At 42.8% G+C, this 17,650-nt stretch overlaps 1 protein-coding gene across 1 annotated transcript in view; it reads left to right on the top strand.

Moving 5' to 3' along the window:
• Window positions 1–14,034: 14,034 nt before the first annotated feature.
• The window catches only part of LHFPL6 (LHFPL tetraspan subfamily member 6), a 204,275-nt gene continuing 200,659 nt past the window's right edge, over window positions 14,035–17,650 (top strand). Inside the window, exons 1-2 of the mRNA XM_074943617.1 lie at window positions 14,035–14,402; window positions 16,348–16,922. Of these exons, the coding sequence (XP_074799718.1) occupies window positions 16,538–16,922 (385 nt within the window). The 5' untranslated portion in view covers window positions 14,035–14,402; window positions 16,348–16,537. The remainder of the gene's footprint in view (window positions 14,403–16,347; window positions 16,923–17,650) is intronic.

Raw genomic sequence — 17,650 nt, 5'->3', positions numbered from 1 at the left:
AGGACTCAGTAGCAGCCATTTAAAATTAGTACGATTAAGCAAGTGCATTGAACATTTTCAAATTTCATCTTTACTTTTTGATTGCTTCTTCAAATGGCTTCAGTATATCCTGTATTGCAATCCTCTCTCTCTGAGCTGGCTCTACAACTTCTCACTCCCCAAAGTCAAGCCTGCCAGTTGGTCTGCAGCCATTCTAGGACCTTTGCATCCCCCCTCAACTCTGGCTCTTCCCCCTTCCTCTCCTACTGTACCCTCGACTGCTCTGTGTTCCCCTAACATCCAGACACCCCCTGCATCCAAACTCCACTTCACAAACCTCTGGGTGCCACTAATTTCACAATTCCCAATTCCTAGCCAAAATTTTGTTTTAACTTCAGAACGAAGGCGTTTAAACCATGTACAGACACAGATGTAGTAGGTCTGTGAGCAAAAAGATCTTGTTATTTTAAAAAAACCTTGCAGCAACCACAACCAACACCCCAAAATTAAAATGGATGGTGATAGCAGCCAAGATGAACAAAGTTTAAAAGTATCGTTAAATTGATGGATGAGTTGACAGAATCAAGACACTTAAGTCAGAAGGAATGAACATCTGAACCACAACTGTGAGATAAGTCTAAGTCCTTGCCAAGTCTGATTTATGCAGGTTGACGTATGAACATCTAACCACAGTGATGTTCTCAATAGGTTCCATCACTCATTGTCTTTTGAGGCATCCACTTTTGCTTTCAGATGCCCCGCATGGGTGGATTTGTTAAGTAGTTTTATCCATCAGACAAAAGGCAATTAAATATTATACACTGGCAGGAAACTTGCAAGGTTTTTTTTGTTTTTGTCTTCCACTGGAGAATAGAGCAGGGATTGTCAAGATAGCATATTCCAATCTCCTACAACTGAACGGGCCATTTGTATAAGGCACCTTGGCTTGTTTTATATCCTTCTTTTAGGCATCTTCGAGGCAATTTAAAAATGCTTTGCTCTTTTTGAAATGGAAGATATTTCAAGTGAGAAACCATATTTACAGCTAAGTTTTAAACACTGAAAAGTGAATTTTTACAGCGAAGTCTTCCTCTAAACCTCAGCGGCTGTCCAATGGCATGAAAGTCACAAAAGTGAGAAGAAAAGGAGTACTTGTGGCACCTTAGAGACTAACTAATTTATTTGAGCATAAGCTTTCGTGAGCTTCATGCATCCGGTGAAGTGAGCTGTAGCTCACGAAAGCTTATGCTCAAATAAATTGGTTAGTCTCTAAGGTGCCACAAGTACTCCTTTTTCTTTTTGCGAATACAGACTAACACGGCTGCTACTCTGACTAACGTGAGAGTCAGCTTTTGAATAAAATTCATGTGTGTTTGTTTTCCCCACTCAGCTAGTTTGGATGTGGATTGCGGGGAACAGCAATTGGGAGCTCATGGTCTGAAGATGTCAGCGGCGGGGTTGACTTCACAAATCAATCACCTGGTACGAATGGAAGAGAGTTAGTTAACATTGTGCAATTTGTCTGAGCACCGAATTCCTTTAGCAAAGCTATAGATGGTAGCAAAGTGGTGCCTAGTAAGTAGAATTTTCTATTGATTTCCTCATCCCACTTCCTTATTTTGGCAGAAGCAGACAGAAAAATAACTCTTAAATCAGCACTGAGCAGATGAAAGGGTACAAAAATCACACAAGCACTCCGCATAGGGTTGCCAACAGTCCCATATTATAATGGATGTCAGTTTTTAAAATAAAAAATTGCCTCTCCTGTACTTAATCAGTACTGAACATCTTTTATCTCTTGTTTCAACCAGAGGCTTTGAAATCCAGGCATCCCATACTGATTTAGAGTGCTGACAGAGGGGCAGCTAGGCCAAATCTGAGTGGTATTGCAACCTGGTGCATGGGGTCACGCCACCACTCAAATTTGGTCCTGCCGCCCCTCCGTCATGCATGTCCTGTATTTCTGAAAGACAACATAGGCAATCCTAACTCCGTATACTACAAATAGGTATCTGATCTGACATGCAGAAAATGGGCATGTGATTTATGAATTACGCTCTGTCAAATGACCAGACCCAGCAAATAAGATAATAGTATTTTGCAATACTGGCAGCTTGTGAGGCTCAATCTGTGCTTGTCAGGTACTTCAACATTCCTGTGAGGTAGATATCTATCAGATGCTTCAAAAGCCTGGGTGCCCAGGCAAGTAGAAATTTGCACTGGACCAGGAACAGAGTGCCTAGAGCCAATGACTCCTCACTCCTCTGGGCAAGCCAGAGAGCAGAACAGCCCAGAGACTGTCTTAAGTGGTGGGGAACAGGAGCCTGATGGAGGTGCATGTGGGCGGGTGCATGATGGTGAGGAGAAGGGAATCTCTTCAGTGGGTGAGAAAGGAGAAGAGCTTGAGGGGATCAATTTTAAAAGGAGGAATACGAGAGAGAGAGAGAGATAGATGTAGAGACAGAGGATAAAGGAGAGGAAGTAGAGAAAAAGAACACAATGTAGGGAAAGAAAGAGAAAAAGATACAAAGGGATGGAGGGAGAGAGAAGGAAACAAGGGAATAGCATTCTCTGAACAATGCAGGGAAGATACTACATGATCTCTCACAGAAAACAGAGGGAGTGAAGCCAGGGAGGGAAAAGATTGAACAACAAAAGCAAAGGCACAGAATAAGTCACTTTTTTCTTTAAAGTTTATTAGTTAGAAAGTTGGTTGACAGTGCTACAGTTGCATACAATTCACAGGCCCTGATGCTTTCAGATGTAGTGAAGAGGGGTATCCACGGGGATCTGGTTATGGCTTCCTGCCCCTCAGCTACCCAGCCCCTGGGGAAGTTAGGGCAGCAGGCTGCGTAGTCGACCTTATGGCAGAGGAGGATCATGCCCCCTCACCACAGCCTTCCCCCAAAATGAACCTAATATGCCCCTTCCTTTCCTTACAAGCCTTCTGCCAGCAGAGAGTTCACCTGCACCAGGGGAATTTTCTACCAGCTGTCTCCAGCACTTTAAGGCCACTTTGTTTCATGAGCAGTCAGGAAAATCTGGCCCAGAGTTAACCCCCCAATGCCCTGAAGTTTAAAGAAATAAAACCGTTTTGAGGGCCTGGTGGCATAGAAATTCTTCATCTGCACTAGTTGTCATAGTCCGTGGGCTAACAGGTCAATTTTTCAAGTTCTGGTAAGTATTGTCTCCATTTTACAAATCGACAAAGTGAGGCACAGAGATTAAATGACTTGCTAAAGGTCACACCGGGAATCTGTTGCAGTTTTGGGAACAGGACACAAGATCTTGCTCTTGCCATTAATCATGTGACAAAGCATCATGTTGCACAATCCAGTTTATGAAGAATGCCATGTTCTCTGGAACTTGAGAGAGCATGAGCTTAACTACACCTGAAGATTTATGGTCATGCCTCGGAATCAGCAACATGAAAGATCAAATATATAACGCTGAGTCAGCCACCTGGCCCAGGAGCTGGAAAGCACGTGTATGTTATGGCTGACTGAAAACATAACAGATAACAAGACAGTACATAATCCAGCTCATACCAAACCCATGAAGGGCCAGATCCTGTTTGCCTCATTCTAGCAAAATGCCCATTGACAACAGGGTCGTACAGTGCCAGCAAAGTGAACAGGATTCTGTCTAAAGTATATTTTTTATTAGATTTCTAGCAAACAGTGATAGTTGAGTTAACTACCAATGGTATAATGCAGACTACAGTATATTGCTGAAATCCTGGCCCCATCAAAGTGAATGGGAATTCACCCTCTTAGCTTAAAAAGGAGGATGCATTTTGGTTTAGTGGACAGGGTCCAGAAGTTGGAGTCAAGATAACTAGATTCTGTTCCTGGCTCTTCCACTGACAGCCTGTATGACCTTGGGCATGACACTTTACCTCCTTGTACCTCAGTTTCTCCATCAGTAAATGGAGATTATAACGCTCAGCCTTCTTTGTAAAGCTCACTGGGTATATGGCTAAAAATGCTACATAAGAGATTATTATTACTATTTATCATTATTGTGTAACATTTAAGAATTTTTGCAGAAAGAGTAGATTCAGGACACTAATAATATGACATACTATTAATGGATATATCTTAGACTTGAAATTCTAATCTATGTTTGCACAGTGCCTAGCGTAATGGGGTCCTGATCTCACTTAGGGTTCCTAGTAGCAACAAAAACAACAGTAATATTTAAATTGCTGTGCAGTTTCTTTACCTCGTCTGATCTGTACAAGATTGCATATGTCAGATAATAAGAGATCAAAAGTAAATCAAATATATTTTATAACATACTGAGATCTGGTGTGGGGTCTGATCAACCACTTGAGCTTGAATTTGAAATACGAACGGAAAAATTCCTTTTAAGGGCGTAAGTTAACAGCACTTTTAACACACTTTAAAGACATTCACTAACCAACAGCTCCCATTAGTGTAAAGCAGCATGTCGGTATCCTACAATGGGAAAACTTTCAAAATCACTGTTCATATAGATGGTCCTATGTCAAATACACTAAAAGCTATGAATGCAACTCAGGTTACTTTCATTCAATGAGATCATGTTGGCATAACAAGTCATACACATATTGCCAAAGACCAAGAAAAACTCAGACCCCTCAGACATCTGTCAGGGTGGATACAACCCACCCAGGATGGCACTACCTAGTTATAGGGCTTGATTCCCTGTGTCCATTGGTCATTACTGTCCATTCCTTATCTGATGGCAGGGTCCTATGTATGGGTGCAATGCCATCTCCCTCATTTCTTCAGGCACTGTTTTTCTATTGGTCTTTTTGGATATCTTTTATGATTCCTGATAATTTGAGGAAATATGTTTCTTGTCCTGTCTCATCTGGGATGCTGGAGAGAAAGTGCCTCTTTGTCTCCATCTTTCCTCTGTCCCACAGGGCTGCACAGTGGCTCCTCTCCGTATTTAGACTGCACTTGGCGCCTCCCAGTTTCCATCTTTAGTTTGTGGTCCCTGATTCTGTGTTTGGTGAGAGTCTGCCTTACTGTTGCACATTTCATTGGGGTGAGATATCTGCTAGATGACAGTTCTGTGCAAGGATCTGTAGTAATTTAGCTGGTTGCTTATGTTGGGGTATAATGCAACATCAGCTGATTTGGGAACAACTGTATGTTCTCTGGCAGTGATGAAAGAAACTCTCACAGCATCTCCAGATACAATATTAATAACTAGAGAATTTCTAGCCCCAAAAGATGGATCTGAAACTTTCCTATATATTGCAAAATAGCAAGCTCCATATTGTTCAGTTCAGTTTGAATTGTCCCAAAATATCATAGTTCTGTTTATACAACACATATCACTGTCAGCTTTGCTTAAACAATGGCATTTTTGAAGTTCAGTTGTGCATACATAATATGTATCTTGGAAAAAGTGAAAGTCAAGGTGAACAAATTGCCAGTTTGATTTCTTACTATTTCAATGTTAATTTTAGACGTGTAGGGTGCCCTGCCTGTCCCTGTTCCATGTATGTCCCTTTACATGAAGAAGCTGTGTCCTCTAATGAGGTAGGTGTAGGCAACATCATCAAGGAGCAAAACCAGCCACAACAACCGAGGTAGCAGCTGCTTCAAATACCAGCAGCCCTAGGGGTTGGGGTAAAGAGCCTGTACTTCCCCTACCTGTATTAGAAAATATGGTGGGTAAAGGATGGAGCAAAGAGCATCTGTCCCCTTCCTTCACTGCCCCGCCTCATTGCTGTGGGAAGCTGCAGGCAGGAAATATTGGAATTCAAATCCAGTTATGGAGCTTGCATTGATCATAAAAAATAAAGCTGGATATTGTGTTTCTGCAATGACATAAGGAAAAGTATTCATAACTAGGTAAAATATTACCCAAGCAGTGCCAGTAAGTACATGACACCATCACCCAAATGCATATCAGTTTGGGTAATAATATCATACACTTGCAAGTTACACAGGTTAGAACTGCCTAACGGCTAATTTAACTTGCACTCCTGACTTCAAAACACCTTTCCAGTTTTTCATTCAAAAATCAGTGGCGCTGCCTAGTTCACAGCTGCTTTCCCATTTTCTTCATTTTCTTCTTCTTCTTCTTCTTCTTCACCATCTCTTTTTAAACCTGTGCCTCCAAGTCTTCCCATTTTCTTCCTCCCATTCAAATCCACATATCGGGAGACATCTCACTTTGTGCCAAGTCACCCGTGCTGCTGAATAACAACATTTGCATACATTCTTCTTCTGTATGATGGGATTTAGCCTCAGTTCTTATTAGTGATAATGAGAATAATAATGTTACCTCTCCTTTTGACCTGAGTGGGTTGTTCCACTCAGGAGGAGAAATGGATGAAAGAGTCAGGTATTTCTGTGATGTAATTTTGTTTATTTACAAAGATTATATATAACATTTGGTTTCCCTGAAAACAGGAAGAATCCAACAGCAGGGAGACAGTTCCTCTGCTCGCTGATCCAAACATGCCTTCCCAGCTAGCTATCTTAAATGCTTTCCCTTTCATTGCCTTCCAGCCAGCTCTCTTAATGAGAGGGGGGCGATCACACCCAACAACTCCAACAAGGTTTAACCCAATTCACAACAATATATATGAGTACCTGCAGAACCGTATAAGAATATAGAGCTTGAGTCTGATCCCTTGAAGTTAATGGTTGTTGACTTCAATGAAGTAAGTCCCCAGAGCTCAGTCCTGCAAAATGCTGAGCTGTATGGTCCCAATCCAGTAAAGCATGTGACCTCAACTGGACTACTCACATGCTTAAAGTTAAATTTATGCTTTAGTGCTTTGCAGGATCAGAGCCAGAGTGCTCAGCATTTTACAGAACGGAGGCTGCAATCTCTTATTTTTCACCCACCACAATTACAAAGAAGTGTTCATGGCTTGACGTTCCTGTGTAAGTTACATTTTAAGCAATAGTTAAAGGGGATTGACGCAGAATCAGGAGCTCTCACAGCATCAACCAAAGAGGAGTGAAAGGATTCAGAGAACACTGCTTACCCAAGCTAGAGAGAAGAGAGGGAGCAGAGGGGCTCAGCTTCCTACCCCCATTCCCCTATGTAAACTCCAGATTTGAAATGCACATGGGATGCATACATTATTCATGATATGGTTTCTGAATATAAAGATGCCAATGGATTTTTTTCTCTTCAAACAAACAAGCAATCAAAAATGGTTTAGCTGATATCTAACTTATTTTAAAGGTCATAAGTGGATATTTTGAAAAGAAAGCCCTCAGGTTCAATGGGTAATTTTCCTTGAAAATAATAAACTCCAAATTAAATGGCAAAAAGCAATTAATGATTGAAGTGATAATATACTCTGAAACCTTCTAAAGGTTAAGAGGTAATTTAAACTAAGTACCTACAAGCATATTAACTGAATTACTATCTTCTCCCTTATAAATGATAACATTAATGACCTCATTAGTTAGCTTTTACATTGGGAAAGAAAAATACTGAAAAATGCAAATATACAGGAGAAGCACAATACATGTATATGTGATTTTGCTGCAGCATAGTGTATAGTGAAAACTATTTCAATGATACACAATCAAATGTCCTTTAAAGAGCACAGAACTTTAAGTACAAATGGGAACGAATGTATCAAAATGCCATTTGGAGAATGATTAAAATTTACAAGGACAATGTTGGCCAACCCCAAATGTCATTGCAGACATTCAGTGACTCCATGAATAAACCCTATAACAAGAACTTACCACTGTGTTTATGTAATAATCCTTTATAATTATTATTACTGAGACATTGATAAAGTGCTCTTCATCTAAAAATTTCAAAGGGCATTACAAACTAGGAGTTTTGTGCTCCCCTATGTGAAACTACCCATATAAGGCAGTAACTTAGTTTCCACATCAAGAAATGGGAATGACTTGAGTTTCAAATCAGTTACCTGGATTTTTTTTCCACTAGGAGTGGGGCCCTGGAAGATTTCAGGGGTTTCAATTTCATAGATTTCCTGAGATCCATGCAGATCTCAGGGGAAGTAGTGAAGGCAAGAAGCTTCCCCTTTTTAACAGAAACATCCTTTGTCCCCATCAAGAGGATTTTTATCTTTCCTTTTTTAAAATGGCACTCTCTAGCCGTTTTCCTTGAGGATGGCCTTGAAAATGTGAACCAAGATGACCCAGTGCAAATATTACTACGACTCCAGGAAACATGCAGCTAGGCTTCACTGCAGCAAGAGGCTGCGGGCGAGGAAACCTAAAGATTCCATCTATCCCATCTTTCACACATTTACACACCCCTTTTATGCATAATAAGTCAATCAAGCCTAGGGTATATCCCACACTATCAGCTCGTTGACCCTCCTTCAAAAATCTTAGAAAAGCCCTAAACATGAGAATGGGATCAGGATTGTCAATAATTGGTTATATTTTATGTGTTGTTGTTTTTTAAACCTGTACCACAGGCCCATCCAAAATATTAAGGCAATTAAAATATTAACTTCTGAGTCTAAGACTGAGCTGGCTGCTGCTCATTCAAGGACTTGGCTGCATTTCTCCATTGCTGTAAAATCTAGGGTCTGAGCAGCAGGGGCTACAAGGCATCTCTATGCCTGCAAAAAGGCCCTGTTTTTCCCTTTACATAGATGTCGCCTCTCTTGATAGATACACCATCCATTACCACAATTCTCCAGCATCGGATCTGAGTTAATAGCATTAGTGACTGTCCAGTAGATGTCACTGTTCAGTAATGTAAGCCATAATCACAGGCTCCTGAGCAAAACACAGCCTCTCTCTTGTGCTTTGATAACCTGGGGAACAAGACACTTCAGTCTATGATTCTAAAACAAGTCTCCCACTTAGGACCCAATCTCTGATTGAAAATTCTAAATTTTAAACAAAAGATGCATTACTTCATAAGGTATGTGATGTTTCATTCATTAAACTACCGTATTTTTCCAGACATGGGCTCTCACAAAGCATATAAAAAAATCATTGCAAAAACTGAACTTTGTTATATCATTAAGTGGAATTTTTTTACACTGGCATCAATGTAGTATTGATGATTTATATGTATGTTACTCTGATGAACCTGAAACCTTGAATGAATGAACTAACTTTCCTGGGTTCGCTATAAGCAGAGAAACAATAGAACAGTTTTTACAGAAATAAACACTCCATTTCTAATCCAACCATTCCTGTTTTAAAAGAGAATTTTTAAATGCAGTTGTCAACAATGGAAATCTTGCTGTCATGAGATTCTGGCCACATTCAAACTAGAAAATACACACCTTCCAGTTTCAGTTCTGACCTGGCAGCAAAACTATATGGGTGTACTTGGATCTAGCAATTCAAATTTGGCTTTCTACCTTGCCCTGGCTCTGAAATTTGTAGGGGTTTGAATGCAAGGGTCTGATTTTGTCCTATTGCTATATAATTGGTTGAATATATTAACAGTAATTTATATGAACCAACCAATATAGTTTAGGATAAACATATTTGATAAACTACTAAAATAACGATCAACATTCTTTTTTTCTTAACTATAATCCGATTTCTTGTATATCTATCTAATCTATGTATTTAGCTATCATTTTACAATTAAGGTGTGGTTTTATTTGAATAATATTGTATTATCTTTATCATGCCTTGAGTATATAACATCAAATCAATGGCTCCGTCTATACAGTTCTGTTGAACCTAGTTTTAATTCAAGTACAGGCCTGGCCTAAAGATCCAGTTCTGTTAAATGCTGAGCATGTCCTCAAGGGGCTCAGAACCACACCAGATCATGCTCTAACACATGCTCAAGAGAAAACCAGATGAAGGTCTGCGAAGGAAAGACACTCCTTTATTTCCTGTCGCAGTTAAAAAGAGTGAACAGTCAGATACAGGTTTGTTGGAAACTTCATTTTGCTCTAAATTCTTGAACATATACTCCCTCTGTGGCACCTAATCTGACAGTGTAATATCTTTTATTGTATGCTTGGACTAGACAACTAATCTGTCATTGAGTCTGTGATGTTTGTCCTGGCTTGGGTTCATTTACTATAAAGAAAGCTACAATTACATGATTTTCTCTGTTGGTTCTGCTGTGCTGATTAGCACAAAATAGTCTTTAATATGTCTCAGCCCTGCTGTTACGTATCATGAAAATCAGATATGGTGAGAACTATTCTCATCTTGTCCCTTCCCCTACCAGTAAAGAATTGTTTCTTATAGTATACTTTTGAGTGTTTTGTCCAATCCTGCCTTTAACAGCTCCAGCAATGGGGCTTTCATGTTGTGATTTGCCTACTCTTTGCCTTACTGGTGTTCTTTTAATGGCCTTCTCAGCCCAGGGGATATTTTCTCAAAATTCCAAACAAGCAGAACTGATTTTAAAACCAGCTGGAGCTTCAGTGTAGACAAGGCTCTGGAGATAAGAACTGTTGTTATAACTAGTTTAGTTAAATCTGCTTTGAGGAGGTCTTACTAAGCACGTTATAAGAATGGCGCCTGCTGCTGGAGACTTTTGTGTACTCTGTGCTTCCAAATACTTTTGAAACGGATTTGAATATTTTGATGAATTTCCCCTGTGTAGACAAGAGTGGCAGTCATTCCAAAAATTGTGGAAAAAGCGGCAAATGTTGCCATTACAGTAGCATGTGTTGAAACATGAAAATGGAGCAAACGTTTGCATATTAACTTATCAAAAGTGATTTGTTTAAATTTAATTCAGGTCAAACCAAGACTCACCCTTCTCTAACAAAAAATGGATGGTGAAATATAGCTCATTTCCTGCAAGTGAAAATGCTTGGTGCATGCCTAGCTTAACGAAATTCAGAGACAGTAGGCAAGATGATATGCTTCAGTATGGATGCAAAATCCTGGTGATTGTGGAGTCTTCATGAATGGAAGGTTGTATTGCAGCAGCTACCTCATATTTACTTGGATATAAATGCTCCCTTCAGATAGAACATATAATGAAGGAGACTACATGCTGTTGAGACACGAGTAGCATACTAAGCAAAGATTTAGGTACCTTGGTGTAAAGGAGACAATTTCAGAGAAACCACTCAATTTCTAATCCAGACACTCCTGTTTTAGAAGAGAATTTTTAAATCCATCTAGGAACAATGGAAATCTTACTGTTTCCACAGTGAAGGGGAGAGACTACAAATGGGCTGCACTAATAAATAAATGTTTGCGTACTTGTCCCCTGAAAGCTCTTTTATCTCCACCAGTTTTAACTAAAAATTGCCCTATATATGTGAGTTTAAAGGTTTACTATTGACATTCTAACAATGTTTATGCATGTCTAATTCCATCATAGACATAATTTAGACACATTTATCACTGCATTACTCTTAGACCCAATCCCTGAGGTCAATGGGAGTTTTGACTGAGCACGGAGTGCAGGGTCAGGCTGTAAACAATGGGAATTTAACAATAATGCCCTATAATAATCTGCATTTACAGAAGCTTTCAAACAATCATCTCAAAGCACTTTGCAAATGTTAAACCTCACATCTCCCCTATGGGAGTTGACCATCATCATCATTTCCTGGATAGGAAAAGCGAAGAACAGATAGATCAAAAACCTACATGTGCAAAGTGCTAACTGGACTGATGTCAGTAATAGCACTTTGCACACCTATCTCATAGAACTGGAAGGGACCTTGAAAGGTCATTGAGTCCAGTCCCACAGCCGCCTGGCCCCTCCGAGCCAAGCGCCTGGACTGAACCCGAGTCTTTGGGCTTGGTTGTTAAACCTTTACTTGTGACCGTAACGTACGAAGGGTGGGCACCGAGGAGGACTGCCCCAGCAGGGCGGGCTGAGAAAAAGAGACACCTGCAGGCCCCCCCCCCCCCCACCTTCACACCAAGACCAAGTACTGTCCCTTATTTTTGCTTCAGATCCCTAAATGGCCCTGTCAAGGATTGAACTCACAACTGTGGGTTTAAGAGGCCAGCACTCAAACCACTGAACTATCCCTCCTCCCAGTTGTTGTGGAGATTTTCCATGCTTGTCAGGAATTGCTCTATTGACTCATTGAAGGAATACATTTGAACTGACTGGTGCAGTGTCACAAAGAAAGTCAGCGGCAGAGCCAGAGCTAGAACCAAAAGGCAGGATGGTCTTGCCCATAAGACACTGGACTGGGATTCTGCATTTCTAGATTCAACTCCTGGCTCTGCCACAGACATCCTGGAAAAGTCATCTGATCTCTTTGTGCATCAGTTCACTCTCTGTAAAATGAGAGTAACAACATTTCCTTTGCCTCTCTTGTCTAGTTAGCAAAGCACTTAAGCAGATGCTTAAACTTAAGCATGTGTCTGTGTTCTTCTGAAATTGAGGCTCACAGTTTAAGGCCAAAAGGGGCCTGTACATCATCTAGTCTGACCTCCTGTATATCAGACTGAACACTCTTTGGGTCAGAGACAGTCTGTACCGTGCCTAGACAAAAGAATCCTGCTCTTGGTCAAGGTTTCTTAATCATAGAATATCAGGGTTGGAAAGGACCACAGGAGATCTAGTCCAACCCCCTGCTCAAAGCGGGACCAATCCAGATCCCTAAACATTCCCCTCAAGGATTGAACTCACAACCCTAGGTTTAGCAAGCCCATGCTCAAACCACTGAGCTATTCCTCCCCAGATAGTACCACTGTAATACAAATAACACATTAAAAAAAGAATAGCCCTGATTTCCAGTATCTTGTTCTACCCACTAAACCAGACTCCTCCTATTTCTCCTTGATACAATGTCCCTTACAGAATGCACTTTTGAATTGTATGATGAAAGGCCATTATTTCCATACACATTAAAGCTTGCTTTTATCTCTCTTAAGAAATAAACAAGCTTGATACTACTCTGATTTTAAAACTTTGCTGTTTGTAAAAAGAGTCTTACCAAAAAAAAATAAAAAAAAATAAAATTGCCAGCAAAGCAGGTCTGTGATCTAATTCTGAACATGGCATTTCTTTCATTTAACATCAATAATATTCATGACTAGTACTTAGATCCCAAGCCGTGTTCCAGGATTGAAAAAGAAATGCTAGGAGGGAAATTTTGCATTTCTGCTGCAGATGTGATTTAATCCTGGCATCGAAGTTTCTTCTGTCTGAAAAAAACTTACTCAAGCTAGGAAAAAAACAAAACAAAGCAGGAACTTTTTTATTCTCAGTGAATTAAAAAAAAGAAAAAAAAAGTTTGCAAAAACCCCTTCCCCCTGGAGACACTTTGGGAAAATGTTGCTACCCCAGCCCTTGCCATAACCTATCCCAGCCCTGTGAGGCTGCTGCAGCACCATTAGCTAAACTCCCACCCTGCCTCCTCTGGTGGCTCCTCACGCCCTTGCCACATTTCTCCTCCCTGCAAAGCAGCTCCCAAACTGTCCTGATCAAAATGCTGGAGTCTCGGCTGCACCCCCTCTCCCCACCACCATACAGCTGTCCTCAGGGGATTAGCCCATCTTCTTCCATTTAAGGACTGCAGCCTTTACCCCTTTCCGATCCTTTCCTCCTCTCTGCGGCTGGCTTGTGCGCCTCCAGCTCTCCCTGTCCGCCTCCCTGTTGGGAACAAGCCTCCCCCCGGAAGAGACACAATCCGAGGCATCCAGGCAGCAGCAGGCCCCACTGCAATGTAACTTTCTCTGCTATTCCTCAGCTCACGTATCCATCCCCTTCTCCCCACTCATCGTCCCCCCTCCCCCTTGAAGGGTCTTTGGGAGGGCGGAGCCTGGGCGGGGCTCCCTTGACTGATGCTTCAAGGGGGAGTTTGACACCCCCTCGCCTGTGTCGCCCCCCCCCCCCGAAGCCTCTCAGGCTCCAAGAATGTCCCGGCCAGCCCCGCAATTGCTGAGCCTGCGGCGGGGTCCCGCCCGGTGAGCAGGAGGCGGTGGGAGGGGAAAGCAGCCGCGCGCCCTGCCCGCCTTGAAGCCCATTGCGTGGCAGCGCCAGCCGGCCGCCTCCCTGCGCCCACACAGCCCCCTGCCGGCAGCGCCCGGGCGCGGGGGGCCGGAGCAGGGGCCACGCGAGCCTCGCTGCCCCGCACCGCCCCCGCCTGGCTCCGCCAGCCCCGTCCGCCCTGCGCCGCTGCCGGAGGGGGAGTTCCCCGCGCGTCTGGGAGCTGGAGGATCCGAGCGAGCCCTTGGCACAGCGGGTCAGGACCCGCCTCTCCCGGCCCGCGGGCTGCCCCCCGCCCCGCTGCTGAGCGCTGCTCGCTGGCCGGTGCCTTTCCAGCCAAGCGGAGCATCGCGGCGGCTGCCTGCCCCGCTGCAGCTGGGAGCGGCGCGGCTGGCTGAGCGCCTCTGCTGGACTGGGAGTTGGCCGTCGGGCGGCTGCCTTGTGCCCGGCACCTTCTCACCTGACACGGGCAACTTCCCCCGGCAGACAGACCGGACCTGGCTCATCCCTGCCTCCAGCTCGCCCGGGCTTCGCTGCGCTGCGCGGTCCCTCCGAGCTGCCACGTGAACCAGGTAACGGGGGTCTTCTCGACGCGGGGGCTCCGCTACAGGAACTCGTGCTGGCAAGTTTCGCGGGGCAGCGGGCGTGGGAATGGGAGAGCGGTTCTGCCCCCCCCCCCGGAGCAGAAAGGGCTTCGGAGACTTTGTAGCTTCTTGCAGGCTGGACGGGGTCAGATTTCAAGTTGACACTGACATGTTGGGTACATTGTTCCGCACGCAAAAAGTACAGTGCAACATAGGTTTGCTTTTTTAAACTAGCGAGTCAGGCTATGAATGAAAGCAGACCTTCCTAGGGCGAGATCCTGCTCCCGTTGAAGTCAATGGGAGCTTTGCTGTTCACTTCACAGCGAGTATTAGCATCTGGCACCTTACCACCAAAGTCTCCATATTGTTCTTTATTTTAAAGCACGTGATCTTTCCTAATAATCGGGGGGGGGGGGGATTCAAGCACTGTGATCTACCTGTATATTGTTAATTATCATCATCGAGCTAGTGTGATGTGGACTGCATGAGCCACAAAGATAAGGACAACCTCTGGTCCAAAGAGCCTACCACCTAAAGAGACACAGAGGAGACAGGATAGTTGTGCACCACTTTCTAGGTTTTCCTCCTACGTTTTTGGTCTTTTGTAGGTCAGAGGTGATGTGAATACATACAGATGATGGGTACAAATACATACAGACATACTCTTCTGCCAGAAAATAAGCTTCATGGCAGAGGATTACTTTTCTTAAATAAATTAAAAAAGTAAACAAACTTTAATGTGGTGTGCATGGTTCATTTCATTTTAAGACCGTTTCCTACATTCCCTGCTGGTAAAAATGCAGTATTAATTTTATTGCTTGTACATGAAGTGAATTCACTGACTTGGCATGTAGCCATGCTTTAAAAAAAAAAAAGTAAATAGCTGTCAGAATTCATTTGGCAGCAACGGTGAGAAATGGTCATAACCATACAAATGCTATTGGATTCAGACTTAATGATCCATTGTGGATTTAAAAAAATATTCCTCTAACTTTTGGAGAGTAGTGTTTAGTTCTGTACTGTAATCGGAAGTGGGAGGATGCTACAGTGCTACGTTAGAAATATGTAATTGTCAGAGAAGGAGGCTGGGAGCCAGGCTGTGTTCCTCAGGTCTTGCTGAGTGATCTTTAGCAAGTCACTTGCAGGCAAAATTTTAAATGTGGCTGCTTCTTTTAAGCAGCACAGATTTTGGGTACTCAATTTGGGATTATTTGGTACTAATATGCCTGCAGCTGTCATTGACTATAGTTGGAATTGTGGATGCTTAGCATCTCTGTAAATCAGGCACAAGGTGTCTCCTTTCGGGCACCTGAGCACTGATGCACCAAAAATCCCTGGCCATTTTTGACAAAATTTTAACCTCTTGATGTCTCATTTTACTCATCTGTGAATTAGGTGCTTTAATACTACTTATGTAACTTCCCAAGGGCCTCAATCCTGCAAAGACTTATTCAGATACTTAACTTTAATATGAGTTGTCCCACTGAATGCATAAACTTAAGCATGTGTAAGTCTTTGCAGGATCAGGGACCCAACTGGTAAGGATTAAATACATGCTTTCCTTTCCCCTGTTGCTGCTGTGTGAAAGACCAACACAAACAACAGAGGAAAATGATTGACTAACTTACTACATGGGGCGGGGGGGGGGGGGAGAGAGGGACATTGAAACTGGCTATACAGTGCTGGCAAATGAACATAGTAAACAAAATGGAATATTTATTCTCTAATCTGTCCATTGTGGCAATTCTAGATGCTGTTTATAATATTAATAGGGAAAACATTTTGAGGTAGAAGTGTGATTTATGTGAACAGTGTCTCATTGCTTTGAGATTCTTGGAAGAAAAGCACTACAGAGAGTGGAACTGATTATTATTTATTTTATTAGTTTAATATTATTGAATTTTTATTTTCCTCCTTGTTATGATTTAACCAGGGACCTTCATCTTCATGACAGAAGAGAGCGTCATGGCCTTTAGGATTCAAGTTTTTACTAGGCTGAGGATTGACCGGGACTGAAAGATTCTGGGTTACTCATAAATCTCCCCAAACTAACACATACACACACACACACGCAGTCCCTCTCTCCTTATTGCTACCGTTATTGGTTGTGAGTAAAAAAAAAAATGGCATCCAGCCTTACTTGCACTGGGATGATATGGGCACTTCTCTCCTTCCTCTGCGCTGCTGCCTCCTGCATAGGATTCTTTATGCCCTACTGGCTGTTGGGGTCTCAGCTGGAGAAGTCAGTGTCCTTTGGCACTTTCCGGAGGTGTTCCTATCCAGTGCGGGATGAGAGCCGCCAGACTACAGTGATGGTAGAGCAGTGTGGCCGCTACGCATCCTTCCAGGCCATCCCAAGTGCTGAGTGGAGGATCTGCACCGTGGTGACAGGGCTGGGCTGTGGCCTCCTCCTTTTGGTGGCGCTGACTGCACTCATGGGCTGCTGTGTGTCCGAGCTCATCTCCAGAACTGTGGGCCGGGTAGCAGGGGGCATCCAGTTCCTGGGAGGTAAGTCACAAGCTTCTGATTCCTGTACTGTGCTTGTACAGTGACTGCATTATTTTCTCCATTCTTACGGTAGCACCTCTGCAGGTTGCAGTCAACCTTGTTCATTCTCATGTACTGAAGTTCCTGCCAGGCTGGCATTTAACCTTTCAGAAAGTATGCTGCATTAAATCACGTAAAACTATTATTAGGTTGTGAGAGTGCAATTAAATTGTAAGCCCCCTGGGGAAGGGATTGTCTTTTGCCTTCTGTTTTCACAGTACTGTTGACTTCAGTAGGGCACTGCATCGGGGCATGGGTGTACCCACTTGGATCCAACTGCAGGGTCAAACCACAGGTTCCAACTGGAGAATCTTTATTTCAGAATAGAGTGATCCAAAGCCAGAAAGAATACAGCTTGACTCTCAGGTTCTAGGTGGAGTTTGCAGTGCTGACAGTTAAGGGGAAATTTTTTTTCTTATAGATTGAGATCAAATTTGACCTCAAAGTTCCTGAGATATTAAACTTGGAACCCCACAATGCTATGCTTATAGAGTCATTTTTCAGAGTAAATCATCACTGTATTGTTGTAAGTGGTGCTGGAGCATTGCATATGTTTCAGCAACACTTTCCTCTTGAATAACCATTCAGATGAATGAGATTTTAGGCTGTACTATTTATAGTGAGGTTGTGTATTTTAGTGGCATTCAGTGCAGAAACCGTCACAGCTGCAATGTTTCATATGTCCTGTG

Source organism: Natator depressus, chromosome 1 (genome assembly GCF_965152275.1).
Source record: "Natator depressus isolate rNatDep1 chromosome 1, rNatDep2.hap1, whole genome shotgun sequence".
Lineage (NCBI taxonomy): Eukaryota > Metazoa > Chordata > Testudines > Cheloniidae > Natator > Natator depressus.
This window is presented reverse-complemented; position numbering and strand designations above follow the sequence as displayed.